The 20,245-nt window shown below is 35.9% G+C and overlaps 1 protein-coding gene and 1 pseudogene across 4 annotated transcripts in view; both read left to right on the forward strand.

The window, feature by feature from the left end:
• Positions 1-20,245, forward strand: part of LOC136038805 (harmonin-like) — a 156,489-nt gene that overhangs the window by 101,332 nt on the left and 34,912 nt on the right. For all 4 annotated transcript variants that reach the window (XM_065722187.1, XM_065722188.1, XM_065722190.1 and 1 more), the window contains 2 exons: positions 12,770-12,916; positions 18,142-18,286. In XM_065722187.1, the coding sequence (XP_065578259.1) occupies positions 12,770-12,916; positions 18,142-18,286 (292 nt within the window). The remainder of the gene's footprint in view (positions 1-12,769; positions 12,917-18,141; positions 18,287-20,245) is intronic.
• LOC136039016 (small nucleolar RNA U3) lies at positions 11,971-12,169 on the forward strand (annotated as a pseudogene).

The raw sequence follows: 20,245 nt of genomic DNA on the forward strand, positions 1-20,245 counted from the left end.
AGAGAAAAGATTTCTCTTTTCGTTATAGATATATATATGTTTTTAACTACGTAAAACTTGCGAATATACTACATTCTTCGATGTCCCATTATCTGTGCATATAAACAGATTGTCAGGTTTACCGACTCCTGAACATGCAACATAAAATTGTCCATGGGAAAAACAATCCGTATTCAGATCTATACCTCATTATTCTAATGATTGCCCTTGAGCTTTGTTGATGATGATTGCTAATCGAACATTCCCTGTGTCCCGGTCTTCATTTATATTCCCAGCATCCCGGTCGTCATTTGTGTCCCAGTGTCCAAGTCTGTAATTTCTCTTTGAGCGTCCCGTTCGTCATTTATATTCCCTGTGTCCCGGTCGTCATTTGTGTCCGGTGTCCCGGTCTGTAATTTATCTTTGAGTGTCCCGGTCGTCATTTATATCTCCCGGTCGCTATTTGTGTCCCAGTGTCTCAGCCTGTAATTTCTTTTTGAGTGTCCCGGTCGTCATTTATATTCCCTGTGACCCGGCTTTTAGTTTTCTTTTTCTCCTTTATTTTTCAGTTTTTTTCCTTTTTTAAGTTTTTTTCTCTAGGTGTTGGGGTGGCGCGAAGTGCCACCCCAACAGCTAGTATAGATATAAAAATAAGTTGTCTGTGTGTCTGTCGAGTGAAGTCATGTTTGTGTGTCGACTGACGTCATGTTTGTCGACTGACGAAATTACAGACCGGGACATCGGGACACAAATGACGACCGGGACACCGGGACATCTATATATATAAAAATAAGTTGTTTGTCTATGTGTCTGTCTACTGACGTCATGTTTGTGTGTCGACTGACGTCATGTTTGTCGACTGACGTCATTATAATGATTGAGCTGTATGTCGTCATGAAGTTGTTTGTCGTCTGAGGTCATGTTTGTCGACTGACGAAATTACAGACCGTGACACCGGGACACAAATGACGACCGGGACACAGGGAATATAAATGACGACCGGGACACATCATATACCAATTCAAAAACGAATGTATTCAAGCCGAAGTAGCTGAGCTGGTAAAGCGTTATGTTCCAGGTCCGAGAGGTTCCAGGTTTGAACCTTGGCTTTAGCATTAATACAAAAGAAGAAAAAAAACTAAAAAAGGTAAAACACAAAAGAAGAAAAAAAAACTAAAAAGGTAAAAACTACAAAAAAACTAAAAAGAAAATACTTAGAAAACTAAAAAAGCTAAAAAAACTAAAAAAAGGTAAAAAAAACTAAATACTAAAGCTAAAAAACTAAAAAAAGGTAAAAAACTAAATACTAAAAAAAAACTAAAAGAAAACTAAAAAAGGTAAAAACTACAAAAAAAATAAAAAGAAAAAACAAAAAGGACACAGGGGGATATATAAATGACGACGGGGACGCAGGTAATGTTCGATTAGCAATCACCATCAACAAAGCTCAAGGGCAATCATTAGAATAATCAGGTATAGGTCTGAATACGGATTGTTTTTCCCATGGACAATTTTATTTTGCATATTCAAGAGTCAGTAAACCTGACAATCTATTTATATGCACAGACAATGGGACATCGAAGAATGTTGTATATTCGCAAGTTTTACGTAATTAAAAACATACATATATATATATATATATATATATATATATATATATATATATATATATATATATATATATATATATATATATATATATATATATATATATATATATATATATCTATATATATAAAAATAAGTTGTCTGTCTGTCTGTGGGTCTGTGGATCTGTGGATCAGGTGACGTCATGTTTCGGCTGACGTCATGAAATTAGTTGCCGTCATTTTTGTTATGACGATGCTTAGTATATTGTAAAACACATTAATTTGGTTAATAATATACCATTTAAAACACCAAAATGAACATGCTGGAGTAGTCACTCGGTGAGAGAGGGTGTCAGAACGGAGAATGAAGGTCCCAGGTTCAAATCCTGGTTAGGCTAAAAAAGGTAAAAAACTAAAAACTAAAAAAAAAACTGAAAAAACTAAAAAAAGGCAAAAACTACAAAAAAAACTAAAAACTAATAAAAAAATAAAAAAGCCGAAAAACTAAAAAAACTAAAGAAACTAAAAAACGAAAAAACTTAAAAAACTAAAAACTAAAAAAAAACTAAAAAAAAGGAAAAATGAAAAATAGAAGAGAAAAAGAATACTAATAAAATTAAAAAAAAAAAAAAAAAAAAAAAAAAGATAAAAAGCTAAAAAAAGGTAAAAACCAATAAAAACTAAAAAGAAAAAAAGGTAAAAAACTAAAAAAAAAATTCATCTAAAAAACTAAAAAAAACTAAAAAACGTAAAAACTAAAAGAACTAAAAAAGTAAAAAAAACTAAAAAAAGGAAAAAACTGAAAAATAAGCGGGATATAAAACAGGGGGATATAAATGACGACCGGGACACCGGGACATAAGGAATATAAATGAATCAGAAAATACAACTCATGTTTCCAAATGACGTCGTTTGGAGCCCAAATTGAAAATCCAGATCAATTTATGTCTACTTTCAAAGTAAAAGGGCAAATTTATCATAGAGCAGGGTCTCTTCTACCATTCTCAGGCGAGAATCATAAATTTTTACAATTGTACTTCATCAGTGATAGAAATTCTGAATTGAATGCACGTTGCGAAATTTCTCCTAACATTGAAAGGACAATCGTTTCCCAATTACAACATCTTTTCCACGAAAATAATAATTTAGTGCGTCTGTTCAAAACAGCCATCGATTTGATGCCTACTTATACGCATAAAATTGTTATTTCCGCTGACAAAACGCCTCCTGGCCAACATGTGCGTAGATACAATGCTCCAACTATCGACGAAGTGGCCATCGTTATGGTCGGTGATCAGTTTTTACCTCGAGATATTATTCTCAGGGTTTCCACCACACGTGCTACAACTAAAAATAGGCCTACCAATAATACTTTTAAGAAATATAAACCCACCAAAGCTTTGCTATGGCACTCGACCTGCCGTAAAAAAAACAATGGAAAACCTAATAGAGGCCACAATCTTGACAGGGCCTTTTGAGGGTGAGGCTGTTCTTATTCCTCGCATTCCCAAGATTCCAACGGATCTGCCTTTTCAATTTAAAAGATTGCAATTCCCAATTCGATTAGCATTTGCAATCACCATTAACAAAGCTCAAGGTCAATCATTAGAAAAATGTGGTATAGATCTTAATACTGATTGTTTTTCCCATTGACAATTGTACGTTGCATGTTCGAGGGTCGGTAAACCTGACAATCTATTTATATGCAGCGACAATTGGACAGCGAAGAATGTTGTATATTCGCAAGTTTTACGCAGTTAATTTGTATTTTATCTATCTATCTATCTATCTATCTATCTATATAAAAACGAGTTGTATGTATGCATGTTTGTTTGTTTGTAAAAAGAGCGTTTGCATATGATGTCATTATTAGTACATACGGCTTTGTATATGCAGAGACAATGGGAAAGCCAAGAATGTTGTATATTCGCAATTTTTACGTAGTTTAACTCCTGCAGACGAAATGAATGCTTGCCTAAAAAATTCTAATTTATAGGCACACGTAAAAATATTAAAATTAAATACAAATATGCGTGTCCGATTGCAAAACGATGACTCTGGTCAAACAGTAGACTCAATTTCAGGACGTATACAACTACCTGCTGATTTCTGTAATTTAGTGACGTCCAAAAATGAATTGATTGAAAAAGTATTTCCGAATATTCTAAAAAATTATAAAAATAATAAATGGCTAAGTGAAAGAGCGATTCTCGCACCCAAAAATATAGACGTCCACGAAATCAACAATATTGTTTTGAACAAGATTCGAGACCAGGCAGTCCTTTACAAGTCAGTCGACACAGTTTTGGAACCAAATGAAGCGGTTAATTATCCATCTGAATTTTTAAATTCCATAGATCCTTCAGGGTTTCCACCACACGTGCTACAACTAAAAATAGGCGTACCAATAATACTTTTAAGAAATATCAACCCACCAAAGCTTTGCAATGGCACGCGACTTGCCGTAAAAAAAAACAATGGAAAACATAATAGAGGCCACAATCTTGACAGGGCCTTATGAGGGTGAGGCTGTTCTTATTCCTCGCATTCCCATGATTCCAACGGATCTGCTTTTTCAATTTAAAAGATTGCAATTCCCAATTCGATTAGTATTTGCAATCACCATTAACAAAGCTCAAGGTCAATCATTAGAATAATGTGGTATAGATCTTAATCCTGATTGTTTTTCCCATGGACAATTGTACGTTGCATGTTCGAGGGTCGGTAAACCTGACAATGTATTTATATGCAGCGACAATTGGACAGCGAAGAATGTTGTTTATTCGCAAGTTTTACGCAGTTAATTTGTATTGTATCTATCTATATAAAAACGAGTTATGTGGATGCATGTTTGTTTGTTTGTAAAAAGAGCGTTTGTATATGACGTCATTATTAGTACATACGGCTTTGCATATGCACAGACAATGGGAAAGCCAAGAATGTTGTTTATTCGCAATTTTTGCGTAGTTTGAAACACATATATAAATCTATCTATATTCACAGGTGGGACACAGGGACACAACTACAATGGCGCATAACTAATATGGCGCGTAACGACTTACGCGCGCGGGGGGGCTTGGGGGGGGGCGCGAAGCGCCCACCAACTAGGTGTTGGGGTGGCGCGAAGCGCCACCCCAACAGCTAGTATATATATATATATATATCTATATATATAAAAATAAGTTGTCTGTCTGTGGATCAGGTGACGTCATGTTTCTGTGTCGGCTGACGTCATGTTTTCAACTGACGAAATTACAGACCGGAACATCGGGACACAAATGACGACCGGGACACCGGCACATCTTCTATATATATAAAAATAAGTTGTCTGTCTGTCTGTGTGTCAGGTGACGTCACGTTTCTGTGTCGACTGAAGTCATGTTTTCGACTGACGAAATTACGAAATTACATTGGGACACAAATGACGACCAGGACACCGGCACATAGGGAATATAAATTCCCTAGGACACCGGCACATAGGGAATATAAATTCCCTAGGACACCGGCACATAGGGAATATAAAGGTGGGGGCGCGAAGCGCCCCCACCAACTAGGTGTTGGGGTGGCGCGAAGCGCCACCCCAACAGCTATTATATATATAAAAATAAGTTGTCTGTCTGTGGATCAGGTGACGTCATGTTTCTGTGTTGACTGACGTCATGAAATTAGTTGTCGTCATTTTTGCTTTGACGGTGACGTCATTAACGGTATTTAAGACATTTTTTCACGGAAAAATGTTTAATTGTAAAATGACTGAAGAACCTACAATGGCAACAGCCGAGGAAGCTGCTCAAAGAGTTTATGCCAAAAAACTTGCTGCTGATGGAGAAAGTAAGAAAAGAAAGCGTTCCGAGGAATCACAAGAATAGCAAGAAAACAGGCCTGCGGCTAAAGAACGCAAAACCGCGCAGTTAGATGAAAATCCACCTGGACAGCGAGAGTCAAAACATATCAAAACTGAAAATGATAGCGATGATGATTGGGTTTGGGATTTTGACTTGGATAAGGTCTTCAATGCCTACCAGATTTAAGTTAAAAAAACAAAGGTTCGTCGATATGTACTTCATAGTGACGCTGAAAAATAAAGAAGAAAAAGAAAACTGAAAAAAGAAAAAAGGTAAAAAACTAAAAAAAAACTAAAAAGAAAAAACACTCAAAGAGAAATTACAGACCGGGACACAAATGACGACCGAGACAGAGGGAATATAAGTGACGACCGGGAACCTCAAAGAGAAATTACAGACTGGGACACCCGGACACAAATCGCGACCGGGACACAGGGAATATAAATGACGACCGGGACACAGGGACACATCATTAGAATAATGAGGTATAGATCTGAATACGGATTGTTTTTCCCATGGACAATTATATGTTGCATGTTCAAGAGTCAGTAAACCTGACAATCTATTTATATGCACAGACAATGGGACAGCGAAGAATGTTGTATATTCGCATGTTTTACGTAGTTAAAAACATATATTTATATCTATATCTATTCACAGGTGGGACACAGGGACACAACTACAATGGCGCGTAACTAATATGGCGCGTAACGACTTACGCGCGGGGGGGGGGCTTTGGGGGGATTGCGAAGCGCCCCACCAACTAGGTGTTGGGGTGGCGCGAAGCGCCACCCCAACAGCTAGTATATATATATATATATATAAAAATAAGTTGTCTGTCTGTGGATCTGTGGATCAGGTGACGTCATGTTTCTGTGTTGGCTGACGTCATGAAATTAGTTGTCAGGTGACGTCATGTTTCTGTGTCGGCTGACGTCATGAAAATAGTTGTCGTCATTTTTGCTTTGACGGTGACGTCATTCAAGTTATATAAGACATATGTTCACGTAGAAATCTATTAATGTTTAAGTTTACAATGACTGATGAAGATGCTCAAAGAGTCTATGCCAAAAAACTTGCTGCTGATAGTTCCTCGGCACGGTTTCTTTTCTGACTTTCTCTATCAGCAGCAAGTTTTTTTGGCAAAGACTCTTTGAGCATCTTCATCAGTCATTGTAAACTTAAACATTAATAGATTTCTACGTGAACATATATCTTATATAACTTGAATGACGTCACCGTCAAAGCAAAAATGACGGCAACTAATTTCATGACTTAATTTCAGAACTTAATTTCTGTGTTGACTGACGTCATGAAATTAGTTGTCGTCATTTTTGTTATGACGATGCTTAGTATATTGTAAAACACATTAATTTGGTTAATAATATACCATTTAAAACACCAAAATGAACTTGCTGGAGTAGTCACTCGGTGAGAGAGGGTGTCAGAACGGAGAATGAAGGTCCCAGGTTCAAATCCTGGTTAGGCTAAAAAAGGTAAAAATCTAAAAACTAAAAAAAAAACTGAAAAAACTAAAAAAGGCAAAAACTACAAAAAAAAACTAAAAACTAATAAAAAAAAAATTAAGAATAAAAATAAAAAAAAATAAAAAAGATAAAAACTAAAAAAAAGTGAAAAGAAAAAACGAAAAAAAACTAAAAAAGCTAAAAAAAAGGTAAAAACCAATAAAAAACTGAAAAGAAAAAAAGGAATAAAACTGAAAAGAAAAAAAGATATAAAAAAAAAAGGTCAAAACCAATAAAAAAAAACTAAAAGGAAAAAAAGGGAAAAAATTAAAAATTTATTTCATCATATACCAATTCAAAAACGAATGTATACCGGGATGACGACCGGGACACAGGGAATATAAATGACACAACTACAACGGGGATGTCGGGGGGCACAGGGGGATATAAATGACGACCGGGACACCGGGACATAAGAGAAATCAGAGACTGGGACACCGGGACACAAATGACGACCGGGACACAGGGAATATAAATGACGACTGGGACACAGGGACATAACTACAAAGGGGACGCCGGGGTGCACAGGGGGATATATAAATGACGATGGCGACTCAGGGAATGGTCGATTAGCAATCACCATCAACAAAGCTCAAGGGCAATCATTAGAATCATGAGGTATAGATCTGAATACGGATTGTTTTCCCATTGACCATTATATGTTGCATGTTCAAGAGTCGGTAAACCTGACAATCTATTTATATGCACAGACAATGGGACAGCAAAGAATGTTGTATATTCGCAAGTTTTACGTAGTTAAAAACATATATATATATATATATATATATATATATATATATATATATATATATATATATATATATATATATATATATATATATATATATCTATCTATATTCACAGGTGGGACATAGGGACACAACTACAATGGCGCGTAACTAATATGGCGTGTAACGACTTACGCGCGCGGGGGGGCTTGGGGGGGCACGAAGCGCCCCCACCAACTAGGTGTTGGGGTAGCGCGAAGCGCCACCCCAACAGCTAGTATATATATATATATATATATATATATATATATATATATATATATATATATATCTTTCTATATTCACAGGTGGGACACAGGGACACAACTACAATGGCGCGTAACGACTTACGCGCGCGGGGGGGCTTGAGGGGGGGGCAACAAGCGCCCCCACCAACTAGGTGTTGGGGTGGCGTGAAGCGCCACCCCAGTAGGGAATATAAATGACGACTGGGACACTCAAAGAGAAAGCGACCGGGACACAAGGAATCTTCGATTAGCAATCACCATCAACAAAGCACCGGGACACAAATGACGACCGGGACACAGGGAATATAAATAACGACCAGGACACTCAAAGAGAAGTTACAGACCAGGACACCGGAACACAAATGACGGCCGGGACACAGGGAATATAAATGACGACCGCGACACTCAAAGAGAAATAACAGACTGGGACACCGGAACACAAATGATGACCGGGACACAGGGAAACAACAACAACGGGGACGCCGGGGGGCACAGGGGGATATATAAATGACGACAGGGACACAGAGAATGTTCGATTAGCAATCACCATCAACAAAGCTCAAGGGTAATCATTAGAATAATGAGGCATAGATCTGAATACAGATTGTTTTTCACATGGACAATTATATGTTGCATGTTCAAGAGTCGGTAAACCTGATAATCTATTTATATGCACAGACAATGGGACAGCCAAGAATGTTGTATATTCGCAAGTTTTACGTAGTTAAAAACATATATATATATATCTATCTATATTCACAGGTGGGATACAGGGACACAACTACAATGGCACGTATATATATATATATATATATATATATATATATATATATATATATATATATATATATATATATATATATATATATATAATATATATATATATATGTAATAGTATCTAGAAATATTAATAGTTTTGTTATAATAATAATATATTATAAAATAACATGGTATTGGTAACATTATTATAATATCATATATACGCTATATATGATAATTTATAAGCGTGAACTCACCAGACCGAGTTGAGGGTCTGGTTGCAAAGGCCCATTGCCTCCAAGTTTGTAGCAGAGTCAACTGTCAGAACAAAATAAGTGACGATTGTTAAATGAAAGTATACATTGTAAACACATAGGAGAAAAACTTTATTTTCCATTTACCCATTAGGCGTGAAAAACATTGCTGCACTTGAGCACCGTATATCAAACAGTTCGTGGTAACGAACTGTAGTAAGGAGCGACCCGGCTCAATAGTAACCAAAACTCTAAAAAATGGAATTTTGATACCAATACCTACATCAAAAGAATCGCATTTTAATGTTGATTTTAAATATATAAGTTTCATCAAGTTTAATCTTACCCATCAAAAGTTAAGAGCCTGAGAAAATTTGCGTTATTTTAGAAAATAGGGGGAAACGCCCCCTAGAAGTCATATAATCTTAACGAAAATCACACCATCAGATTCAGCGTATCAGAGAACCCTACTGTAGAAGTTTCAAGCTCCTATCTACAAAAATGTGGAATTTTGTATTTTTTGCCAGAAGGCAGATCACGGATGCGTGTTTATTTGTTTTTTTGTTGTTTTTTTTTTTTTCCCAGGGGTGATCGTATCGACCCAGTTGTCCTAGAATGTTGCAAGAGGGCTCATTCTAATGGAAGTGAAAAGTTCTAGTGCCCTTTTGAAGTGACCAAAAAATTTGGAGGGCACCTAGGCCCCCTCCCACGCTAATTATTTTACCAAAGTCAACGGATCAAAATTCTGAGATAGCCATTTTATTCAACGTAGTCGAAAAACCTTATAACTATGTCTTTGGGGACAACTTACTCCCCCACAGTCCCCATGGGAGGGGCAACAAGTTACAAACTTTGACCAATGCTTACATATAGTAATGGTTATTGGGAAGTGTACAGGCGTTTTCAGGAGGATTTTTTTGGTTGGGGGAGGGGTTGAGAAGAGGGGGATATGCTGGGGGAACTTTCCATCGATAATTTGTCATGGGGGAAAAAATTTCCATGAAGGGAGCGCAAATTTCGTTTTAATTATTCCTCTGCGGAGAGCCAAAATCAATCCATGCATTGATTCAAAAACGTTCAGAAATTAAATAAAAAAAAACAAGTTTTTTTAACTGAAAGTAAGGAGCGACATTAAAACTTAAAACGAACAGAAATTACTTCGTATATGAAAGAGGCTGCTTCCTCATCAACGCCCCGCTCTTTACGCTAAAGTTTTTTACTGTTTTAAAAAGAAGAATTGAGAGACAGAGTCAAACTTTAGCGTAAAGAGCGGGGCGTTGATGAGGAAGCAGCTTCTTTCATATACGAAGTAATTTCTGTTCGTTTTAAGTTTTAATGTCGCTCCTTACTTTCAGTTAAAAAAACTTGTTTTTTTTTATTTAATTGATTTCAAGAACTCGAATCAGCTTGAAGGAAGACTGGGAAAAGGCTGAATTATGAGTATCCAAGTAGATTTTTATTAAGAAGAAGAACGATTAACTAGAAACATCTTTTTATCCCGATCTCTTTTAGACGTATTTACCAACATATTTCGTTGTTTGGCAATTAGTATTCAAGATGCTAATGATCCAATCCTTCCTATTGGATCAAAAAGTGCCTTTATCAAATCACTTAATCCATCTCAGTGAAACATAAGATGCTTAAAATCTTTTGGCTTCTTAGAATTTAGGTTTAAATACGGGCTGCTCTTAGCCCTAAGCTTTTCTGAATATATTCTTCTTAGTTTAACTTGATTGAATTTTCTTTCCGTCTTTCATTTCCTCTGTAATATTACGGTGTCAGGGGTTAGGAGAGTATAGAGCAAGAATCAGCTATTGGTAAAAGTGTGTTTCAGCTGATCTTTGTTGCACGGGTAGGAATTGCAATTGGTGTAAAGGTAAAGACCATGGTACTTCATCACGTTACAAATGGCTGGAACTGCTTCGAAAACAACTTCCATTAATTTTAGGGTATTTATACTCAGGTAAAATAAATATCCAACGTGTTAAAAGTAGAATAGCCAGGGCCCAGGATGTTATTTTGCAGTTGAAAAAAAGCTTAGAATAATAAGAAGATGAGATTGAGAATCAGGATTTAAACGTTGGGAGCTACAGTGATAATAGTGGTCTAGTAGGGCTATGAAGTTTGGGTGCTCCTTAAAACGGAGGAGGACTTTCTAGATGTTTTACAAAGAAATTGCCACGGTTTGTTTGAAGTACCCGATTGACTGACTGTATTTCAGACAATAGGCTCTACGAAAAGCATGGTTCAATTCGGATTTCTAGGGCTATAATGAGAGAAAGGTTGAGATGCCTAGGGCACGTTCTGCCAATTTACGATGACCAATTGCCAAAATTCGTCCTTTACGGCCTATTGTCTAGGGCTAAACGAAAAGCAGGTCGTCCCTGGTGGGAGCGGTAGGATGTCTCAAGAAAAATTTAAGGTAAACGGGAACTTACTGGGAGGGTATGCAGAGAGAGGCAATTGAATAGATTTATATGGAGGAGGGGCGCGTGTAGCTGTGTTGGCCTCAGGTGGCTTGGTGTGCGATAAGGTTTTAGTACAAGTAGTAGTAGCAATAGCAGATTAACACAGTAATGAGTAGAAATTTACCGCTGTTGAAAAGTTCTAGTTTGCCCGGTCGTAGTTCTTAAAGAAGAAATTTCGTTTGGAGGAAAGGTAAAGAACATGATACTCCCTTGAAGACCACGCTACTAGATAGAATTACTTCAAAAATGAGAGGATACAAATCTGAGTTTTATAATTATTTCGCAAATAAGGTCTGGCAGCTAGTTTTGCTGGGCAGGTGGATATCTGCAGAACATATGCCTGTGACTAATAAGATGGCTAAAGATAGAATTACTTCAAAAATAACTTCCATTAATATTAGGGTAATTACAGTTGGGTAATTAATATAGGAGAAAATATATGTAACACAGTAATGAGTAGAAATTTACTGGTGGTAAAGTTCTGTTTTGTCCAGTTATTGTTTCTAAAGCAGAGATTGTATTTGGAAGAAAGGTAAAGAACATCGTGCTCCCCTGTCTCCTGTTAGGTTTTGCTGGGAAACCGAACGCTTCTACAAACCACGGGGATGAGTGGTAATGTCAATCTCTGAGCTGGAGAAAAACTGGTTCTGGCTAATTTCAGAGTTTGGTTATCAAAAACCATCCGTGGCTTTTATTGTAACCTGTTAGGATGAGATAGATATAATCCGAGTGGTTAGGAAGTGTTAAATCCTATGATATTTCTGATCGCCATGGATACCATTCTGGCTTATGTTCATTGTATGTTAATCAGGGTTGCCACCGTTAATTATTCATCATCAAATGTCTTGATTTTACAGGTAATTCAGTAGCCTTATTGATATCTGGAAATTTAACATGTTTGTTCTTCAACAAATTGAAGTTACAATTTGGGCCTGTAAATCCAATATTCTTGTTTCTCAATAAGTTAGAAATACGATAATGATTCGGAATTTCAATAAAGCATTAAATATTCATTTCCAACGATTTTCAGCTGTTGAAATTCACATCTTTTGTTGATAAACATTGCAAACAATTTTGTTTAATCTCAAACAATTTTTTTTACAGTGTGTGGTGGTAATAATTTACTTATCTTGAGGTGATGGTGTTTACCAAAAGATTTGTCGATTGTGGTGAAAATATAAAAAAGACCTAGGACCTGTTTAAGGAAGTTACTCAACCACCCATGAAACTAGAAATAAAATTTTGCTGTATGTGCATTAATCTTCCCGTTCTATGCCATAAGGGACTAACTACTTCTACTCATGGCTTTGGCTGAATTTATTGTCTACTTTTAGCAAGAAGAGTGACCATTTATCATGGCGAATCGTCGACTCAGAATCCCAAGGGCCATTCCCAGTAACACCGAAACAATCAAAAGACAGTAGTGTTATAGAGGCCAAACTTGTTATTCATTTACTAGGAACAGATAGTGTTGGATGCAGGTAATTTTCACGATAAACCTACTCTGGGAGGGGGGCCAACAAAGACCTTCTCTTCTAAACATAAGTAAATTCCTTTTCATTGCCTATTCAAATTGTTAATTTTTGTATTGTTGCCCCCTCCCCGCATCCCCTCCATAAAAATCAGTGCGTACCTTTGCGAGAATCCCTTCCAACGTGTTTAAAACCAAAATAAATCTTAGGAATTAGAATTCTTAAGGAATTGGAACAATGACCCCTGATACACAATGACCGTTTAATTAGAATATAAGCTTTAACAAATTCAAAAAACACTTTAGCGTAAAGAATGAGGTGTTTAGGAGGGAGCGACGCCCTCAAATAAGCAATAATTTCTGTTCGTTTTAAGTTTTAATTTTGCTCCTTACTTTAAGTTGAAAAATTAATTTTTTTGCCTAATTTGTGATAGTTTTTTATTAATTCTAGGAAATACAGCTTTCCTCCGATGTAAAATTTCTTTCGCCAAAAAACTCATCCATGGAAAAATTCTTCCACGTAATTACCCCCCACCCCCCCAGAATATCCCCCCTGAAAATATATTTGTACTTCCCAATAACCAATTCTATATGCAAGCAAGGGGCAAAGCTCATAGCTTGCAACCCTTTCTTGGGGGCTATGGAGGGTCAGTCCGTTCTCAAAGACATAGTTATTAGATGTTTTGACCCTGCTGGAGAAAATGACTATCTCAAAATTTTGATCAGACAATTTTGGGTAAAACAGGGGGTGGGAGGAGAGATAGCTACCCTTCAATATTTTTTCACTTTGAAAGGACACTAGAACTTTTGATTTCCGACCAAATGAGCCCTCCCAGATCTTCTAGGATCACTGGTCAACATAATCATCCCTGGGGAATAAAAGAAAAAATGTGAAAAAAATAAACATGCATCCGTGATCTTGCTTCAGGAAAAAAAAATTCAGAATTCCCCATTTTTCTATACAGGAGCTTCATACCTCTACAGTAGGGTTTTCTGTAATTATGAATCTCATGGTGTGATTTTTATTAAGATCACTTGATTTCTTAGGGGTGTTTCCTTTCTTTTTAGAAAGCTCAGCAATTTTTTTAGGCTCGTAACTTTTGATGAGTAACATTAAACTTCATGAATTTTACATATTTTGAATAAACATCAAAATTTGATCGCATTGCTCCTTATTTACAGTTCGTTACCACGAACTGCACGAACTGTTTGATGGAGAGGAAATATTTCACCCAATGTTTCAAGGAAGACGTTCATTTGAAATGTAGTATTTAAAAGATTTTAATTTTCCCATTGAAGAAAAATTGCATTTTAAGCATATATTAATTTTAAATACTGTAAAAGCGTGTGTTGTTTAATCACGCTAGGATGCAGTCTAAAAATTTGCCTGTGCAACATTAAAAACATAGTTAATTTATTTATTTGTCTATACAACACATCAAAATATGAGACAACCTATGGTTCCATATCTATTTTGCGATACTCCCTCTCTACCCCTTCCCAAACCTTCGAAAGAAAGTTCTAAATGAAGAGAGATTTAATAAATATTAAAGAGATGTACATTTATTGTCCATATATTTCATCTTTATATCCAGAACTGCACCAGAGTGCAAAAAATAAAATAAAATCAAATAAAAGTAAATCATCAAACGATGAGAATATTTGAACAAATAAATAGAATTAACATATAAGCAGAGCTTCTATAGCAACAAGGGATTACAAAGAGTAGGCCGTAGAAAACTGAAAGAACATCATGGAATATTAAGGGTAGGTTGCGTCTTGCGTAGAGATAACATTTTATTTTCTAAAATCACGGAATCACTAAATCATTGACTGCAAAGGGTTCTTATTGCTGTTCAAAAATCAATAACCAGCAGGAGTGCTAAAAATAAGTATACCACTATGAATGAGTAGGCTAATATAGTAAGTCTATTAACATTAAAATTGATGACCATGAAATCCGCAGGATAGAGGTATCCTGAAGAAGAGCTGATAAACATATATTTTTTATACAAAAATAAGAAAGAGAAGATAATAGTAGGGAGCACTCATATGAATGAGGTTAACTCAACAACAAGAATCTCATTAGCTCTCAGTGAAGACACGTAAATAAATATTACTAGAATCACTCCTAAAAAGATTAAAAAAAGAACTAATGGTATGGAAATTAATCTAATTAATGGAAAATCCAATATATAAACAAAAAGTTCTACGAAAAAACAACTAATTGAGCCATTTCATTCTCAAGCCATTATAATAAACAAGTTATGCTTTTTATGTATAAGAAAAAGTCCATTTTTAGAGTTTTGGTTACTATTGAGCCGGGTCGCTCCTTACTACAGTTCGTTACCACGAACTGTTTGATTTATTTCTCTTGTGTTAGTGTCATTCTTGAATTAGGATACCAGTACAAAACAAGTCAAACATTAACGTAGAGTGAAATTTGAGGGGCTGGCGTCCTCCTGTTATACATAGGATAATTCCTATCTGCTTAAACTTTTCTGTCTTTCTTTTGACGTTGCTCTTTACTTTCATTGAGATTCTTGTTCTTTTTATATCATATTCAGCCTTCTTAGAACTATGGTCTTTGCGCCCCAACTTAACATGATTATTGATTTCTAGATAATTTCTAAGACTACACTGGCTATGCATGACAAAACCAAAAAAAAAATTGAAGATGAAAAAATGAGGATATATCCAGCCAGTGAAATATCTGTATATTTATTCTTCCTTTTTTCTTTCTTTTCCTTGTTTCTTTTCCTTATAATTTTTTTCGTTTTATCATTGATTTTTAATTACTGCCTTTTCTCAAGAACTGCCTTTTTAATAAACCCTTAGTGGAAATATTTTCCTCAAAAAAAGAAAAACTAGGGGACAAATTCACTTTAACGGAAGAGCCTGTCATAGAAAGTTCAAAGTTGGGGATTCAGAGTACATATTTTGCTTCAGAAAGCCCACCCTCCTTCAAAAAAGGATCCATAACTTAATCCTCAATAGTCATTATACATATCTGCATTACTGTATTTGTATCAAACAATTCATTGGTAATGAGCTGTAAATAAGGTGCGACGCGGCCCAATAGTAACCAAAACTCTAAAAAAAGGGATCTTTGATATCAATAGACCCATGAAAAGGATTGGCTTATTAAGCTGATTCCAAATATATAAGATTCATTAAATTTATTGTTATTCATCAAAAGCTACGAGCGAGAGAAAATTTGCCCGATTTTCAAAAAAGTGATATAGGCCTACACCCCCTAAAAGTCATGGAATTTGAATGGAAATCACACCATTAGATTCATCGTATCTGAGAACGCTACTGTAGAAGTTCCAAGCTCCCATGCACAAAAATGTGGTATTTTTTATTTTTTGTCAGAAGAAAGATCACGGATGCGGGTTTATTTGCTTGTTATTTTTCCCAGAAATTATTGCATCGAACCAATAGTCCTATAATATCGGTAGAGGGTTCATTTGAATGAAGATTACGAGTTCTAGTGTCCTTTTTAAGTTACCAAAACAATTGGAGGGCAACTAGTCCTCCTTCCATGCCCTTTTTTCCCAAAAATCTTCCAATCATTATTTTGAGATAGTCATTTTATTGGGAAGTATACAGACTTTTTCAGGGAGGAATTTTGTACTTGGGGTGGGTTTCTTTGGGGATAATTTTCTGTATGGAGGGAAGTTTCTGGGGGTTAATTTTACAGGGAAAATTTTAAAATTGGGAGATTTGACAGAATTCTTATACAAAATTATTTTTGTTTGTCTTAGTTTCTCTTTGCCTATTCAATTTTGTATGTACAAAATTGCCGGGGAAAATTTTCAGCATGTTTTGATTTCCGAGAAATTTTTACACGGAATGGGGGGATTTCCGGAGTAACCGGTAAAACGATTAGAATTTGGTCTGTTTCAAATGAAAGTATGCCGGGGAGAATTTTTCAGGCCGAAGTTTCTGCAAGAGATTTTTCAGGGGGGGGGATTTTCAACGAGGATGGAATTATCCGGAAGAAATTTTACGTTGGGATGTATTTTACGTGGGGGAAACTTTTTGCGAAGTAGTTTCACGAAAATGGGAGGAATTTTTTCACGGAGGGTGAGCCAGGTTTACCGGCATTACTTAAAAAAAGACCAGATATTAAATAAAAAGGCATGTTTTTCAACTGAAAGTAAGAAGGATAACAATTTTTGGAAAGATCTCTTTTGTTGCTTAAATACGTTACTAGGCCATTCAATGTCCAAACAAGTGACCCATCTCATGATGATCACCGATTCTATGCGATCAACCTCAATTAAAAAAAAAAAGAAGCAAGATAAGACGAAAAATACGCATCCATGACGTTTCATAAATTGAAAACAAAGTGCTTCATGCTTGTGCAGTTAAAGGCTTGAACCCTCTGCATCAGGCCTCTTAGACACTCCCAATTTCAAAGTGTACTTCTGATAAGGATCGTTCCCCTTTTTTGGATCGTCTTTCATTTCTTACAATATTAAGCAAATTTCCCATGGTAAAAACTCTCAATGGGTAACTTTAAACTCAACTGGTTCTACATATTTGGTACTACCGTAAAATTATCCTTTTTTTAGAACAGTACATTCTTATAGGAAATCTATTTTAAGACTTTCTGTTTCTATTGAAAAGAGTTACTCTTTATTTATCCTCATTATCCCAAATTATTCGATAAATTTTATGACACTAACTCTTGATTTTTTCACACAAGCTTCCAATAGAAAAAAACGAAAGAATTGTTGTAAGCACATGTAGGTGGCGCTGAAATGAGGCCTAGATATAATGTTTACCCATACTCATGAGAAGATAAATAAATGAGGCCTAATTTTATATTAATCCTTATCTACAGCTAACAAAAACATGACATCAAAATTTGGTTTAATTAACCGAAATTCGGTTTAAGTTCAAAGATTGTGTCTTTGTACGGATTAATTATACTATCTATTTCTCCAAAACTATGAATGACAATAACCAAATGTCTGACAGCAATTTTGTACAATCGAAACAATGCCCATCAAATTTGACAAGAGATTTGTAGTATTTAATCTCAATAATCTGAGGATAAATTAGAAAAGATGTATAACCAACAAACGCTCAATAAATTAACAAAAATTTTAATAACAAACATTTGATCTACCTTTTGCAACAATAAGTAAAAATGATATCAAAGACAAATAGGTTAGGCTTGTTATCAACGATTAAACATTAAGAGTCTTTGTATTTGTTTTCCAGTGTTATTAAAGGACCTCCTGATAGACCTGGCATTTTTGTTCAGTCAAGTAGGGAAGGTGGACCTGCGTACGCCGCTGGCATTAGACCTGGAGATGAAGTTATGTCCTTAAATGGAAAAGTCCTCAGTAACATGGATTTTGATGAGGTAATGACAAATTCTGGTGAGGAGTTGAGGAGCTTAAGTATATGGGATTTTTACAACAAACAATAAATATTTTCGTAACATCCATACCCAAGACTTTCATTTGGGAGGAGTGTGGATACCACAGTATAAAAATATGTGTTTAGCAAGTTAAACCCTTAAAAACTGAAAAGTATCCAAAATTTAAAGAGGGGGGGGGCATGTGACTCAGTATATCCTTGATTTTCATGCTAAACTTCATTCTGTGGAATATAAAAAAAATTTATCCTCAAAATTAAATATCTCTACGTTGTATTAAAACATATGTGTTACTACATCCGCTTGAATAAAAGTTACACATTTGTTGCAACAGAAGCATGAATGAAGTGGGAGCAGCCTACATAAATCTTGTTATTTTTAACTTTTTCTCTCAATTAAGTCAGAATCCTTTTTTTTTTACTAATTTATCCCCAAAGCCTTTTTTTGCTAAATAATTATATTTGTTGACAAAGACCAAAAAAGGGTAAAAAACAGGTAAATTGTATGCCAAATTTAGAAGATTTAAGAGGAAATTAGAAAACATTTAGGTTTCAGGGAAATGAGGTCCAAGTCTTGTTGCCTCCTTCATGGCCTGTTTAAAGCCTCACTCTAAATTCCCTCATCTGAAAGTTTTAATATGCTCTAAATACCTTTTCCTGACCTCCCATCCCATTCAAAGTCATTCTGCTTTTCATTTGGCCCTCGATGGAAGGCCAAAAGACAAAACTGTTGGTAACCAATCACCATTCATCCTTTAAAAGTGACATAATCATCTTAACATTTTTTCATTTTAGCCCTAGAAAGTAGTGCTGAACCACATCTTTCTTACAGGTTGAACTTCAATATACGGTAATAAAATAAAATGCCCTAATTTGGATGAATATCTAGTTGGCTTTTTTTACCCTATAGATCATATGTGGTAACCTCTTTTTCTCCGCCTGCCGTTTTTTATAGCACTTAGTATTTACCAAGTGACACATAGCGATCGCAATTTCTGTCGGTCTGTCTGTTTGTCTTGGGGTTGCTAGTTTCGGCACTTTCAGATAAGCTAGGACGATGAAATTTGGCAGTCGTATCAGGGATCAGACCAAATTAAGTTAGAAATAGTTTTTCCCCGATTCGACTATCTGGAGAGTGGGGTGACGGTTAATTCGGAAAAATTAGAAAAAATGAGGCATTTTTAACTTACGAACGGGTGATCGGATCCTTATGAAATTTTATATTTAGAAAGATATCATGTCTCAGAGCTCTTATTTTAAAACTCGACCGAATCCGATGACAATGAGGAGAGTTGAGGGGGAAACCTGAAATCCTGGAAAACGCTTAGAGAGGAGGGATCAGGATGAAACTTTGTGGGAAAAATAAGCACAATTCCTAGATGCGTGATTGAAAAAACTGGAACGGATCTGCTCTTTTTGGGGAAGTTGGGGGGGGGGGGGGTAATCCGGAAAAATTAGAAAAATTGAGGTGTTTTTAACTTACGAACGAGCGATCAGATCTTGATGAATTTTGACATTTAGCAGGGCCTCGTGATTCAGACCTCTTATTTTGAATCAAGAGTGGATTCAGTGTCATTGGGGGGAGTTTGGGGGGATCTGAAATCTTGGAAAACACTTAGAGTGGAGGGATCGGGATGAAACTTGGTGGGAAAAATAAGCAAAAGTCCTAGATACTTGATTAACATAACCGGAACAGATCCGCTCTCTTTGGGGAAGTTATGGGGGTGTTTATTCTGAAAAAATAAAAAAAATGAGGTATTTTTAACTTACGAACGAATGATTGGATCTTAATGAAATTTTATATTTAGAAGGACCTCGTAGCTCAGACCTCATATTTTAAATCACTACCGGATCCAGTGTAATTGGGTGGAGTTGGGGGGGGAGGAGAACTGGAAATCTTGGAAAACAATTAGAGTGGAGAGATCGGGAAGAAACTTGGTGGGAA

Source organism: Artemia franciscana, chromosome 18, assembly GCF_032884065.1.
Source record: "Artemia franciscana chromosome 18, ASM3288406v1, whole genome shotgun sequence".
NCBI lineage: Eukaryota > Metazoa > Arthropoda > Branchiopoda > Anostraca > Artemiidae > Artemia > Artemia franciscana.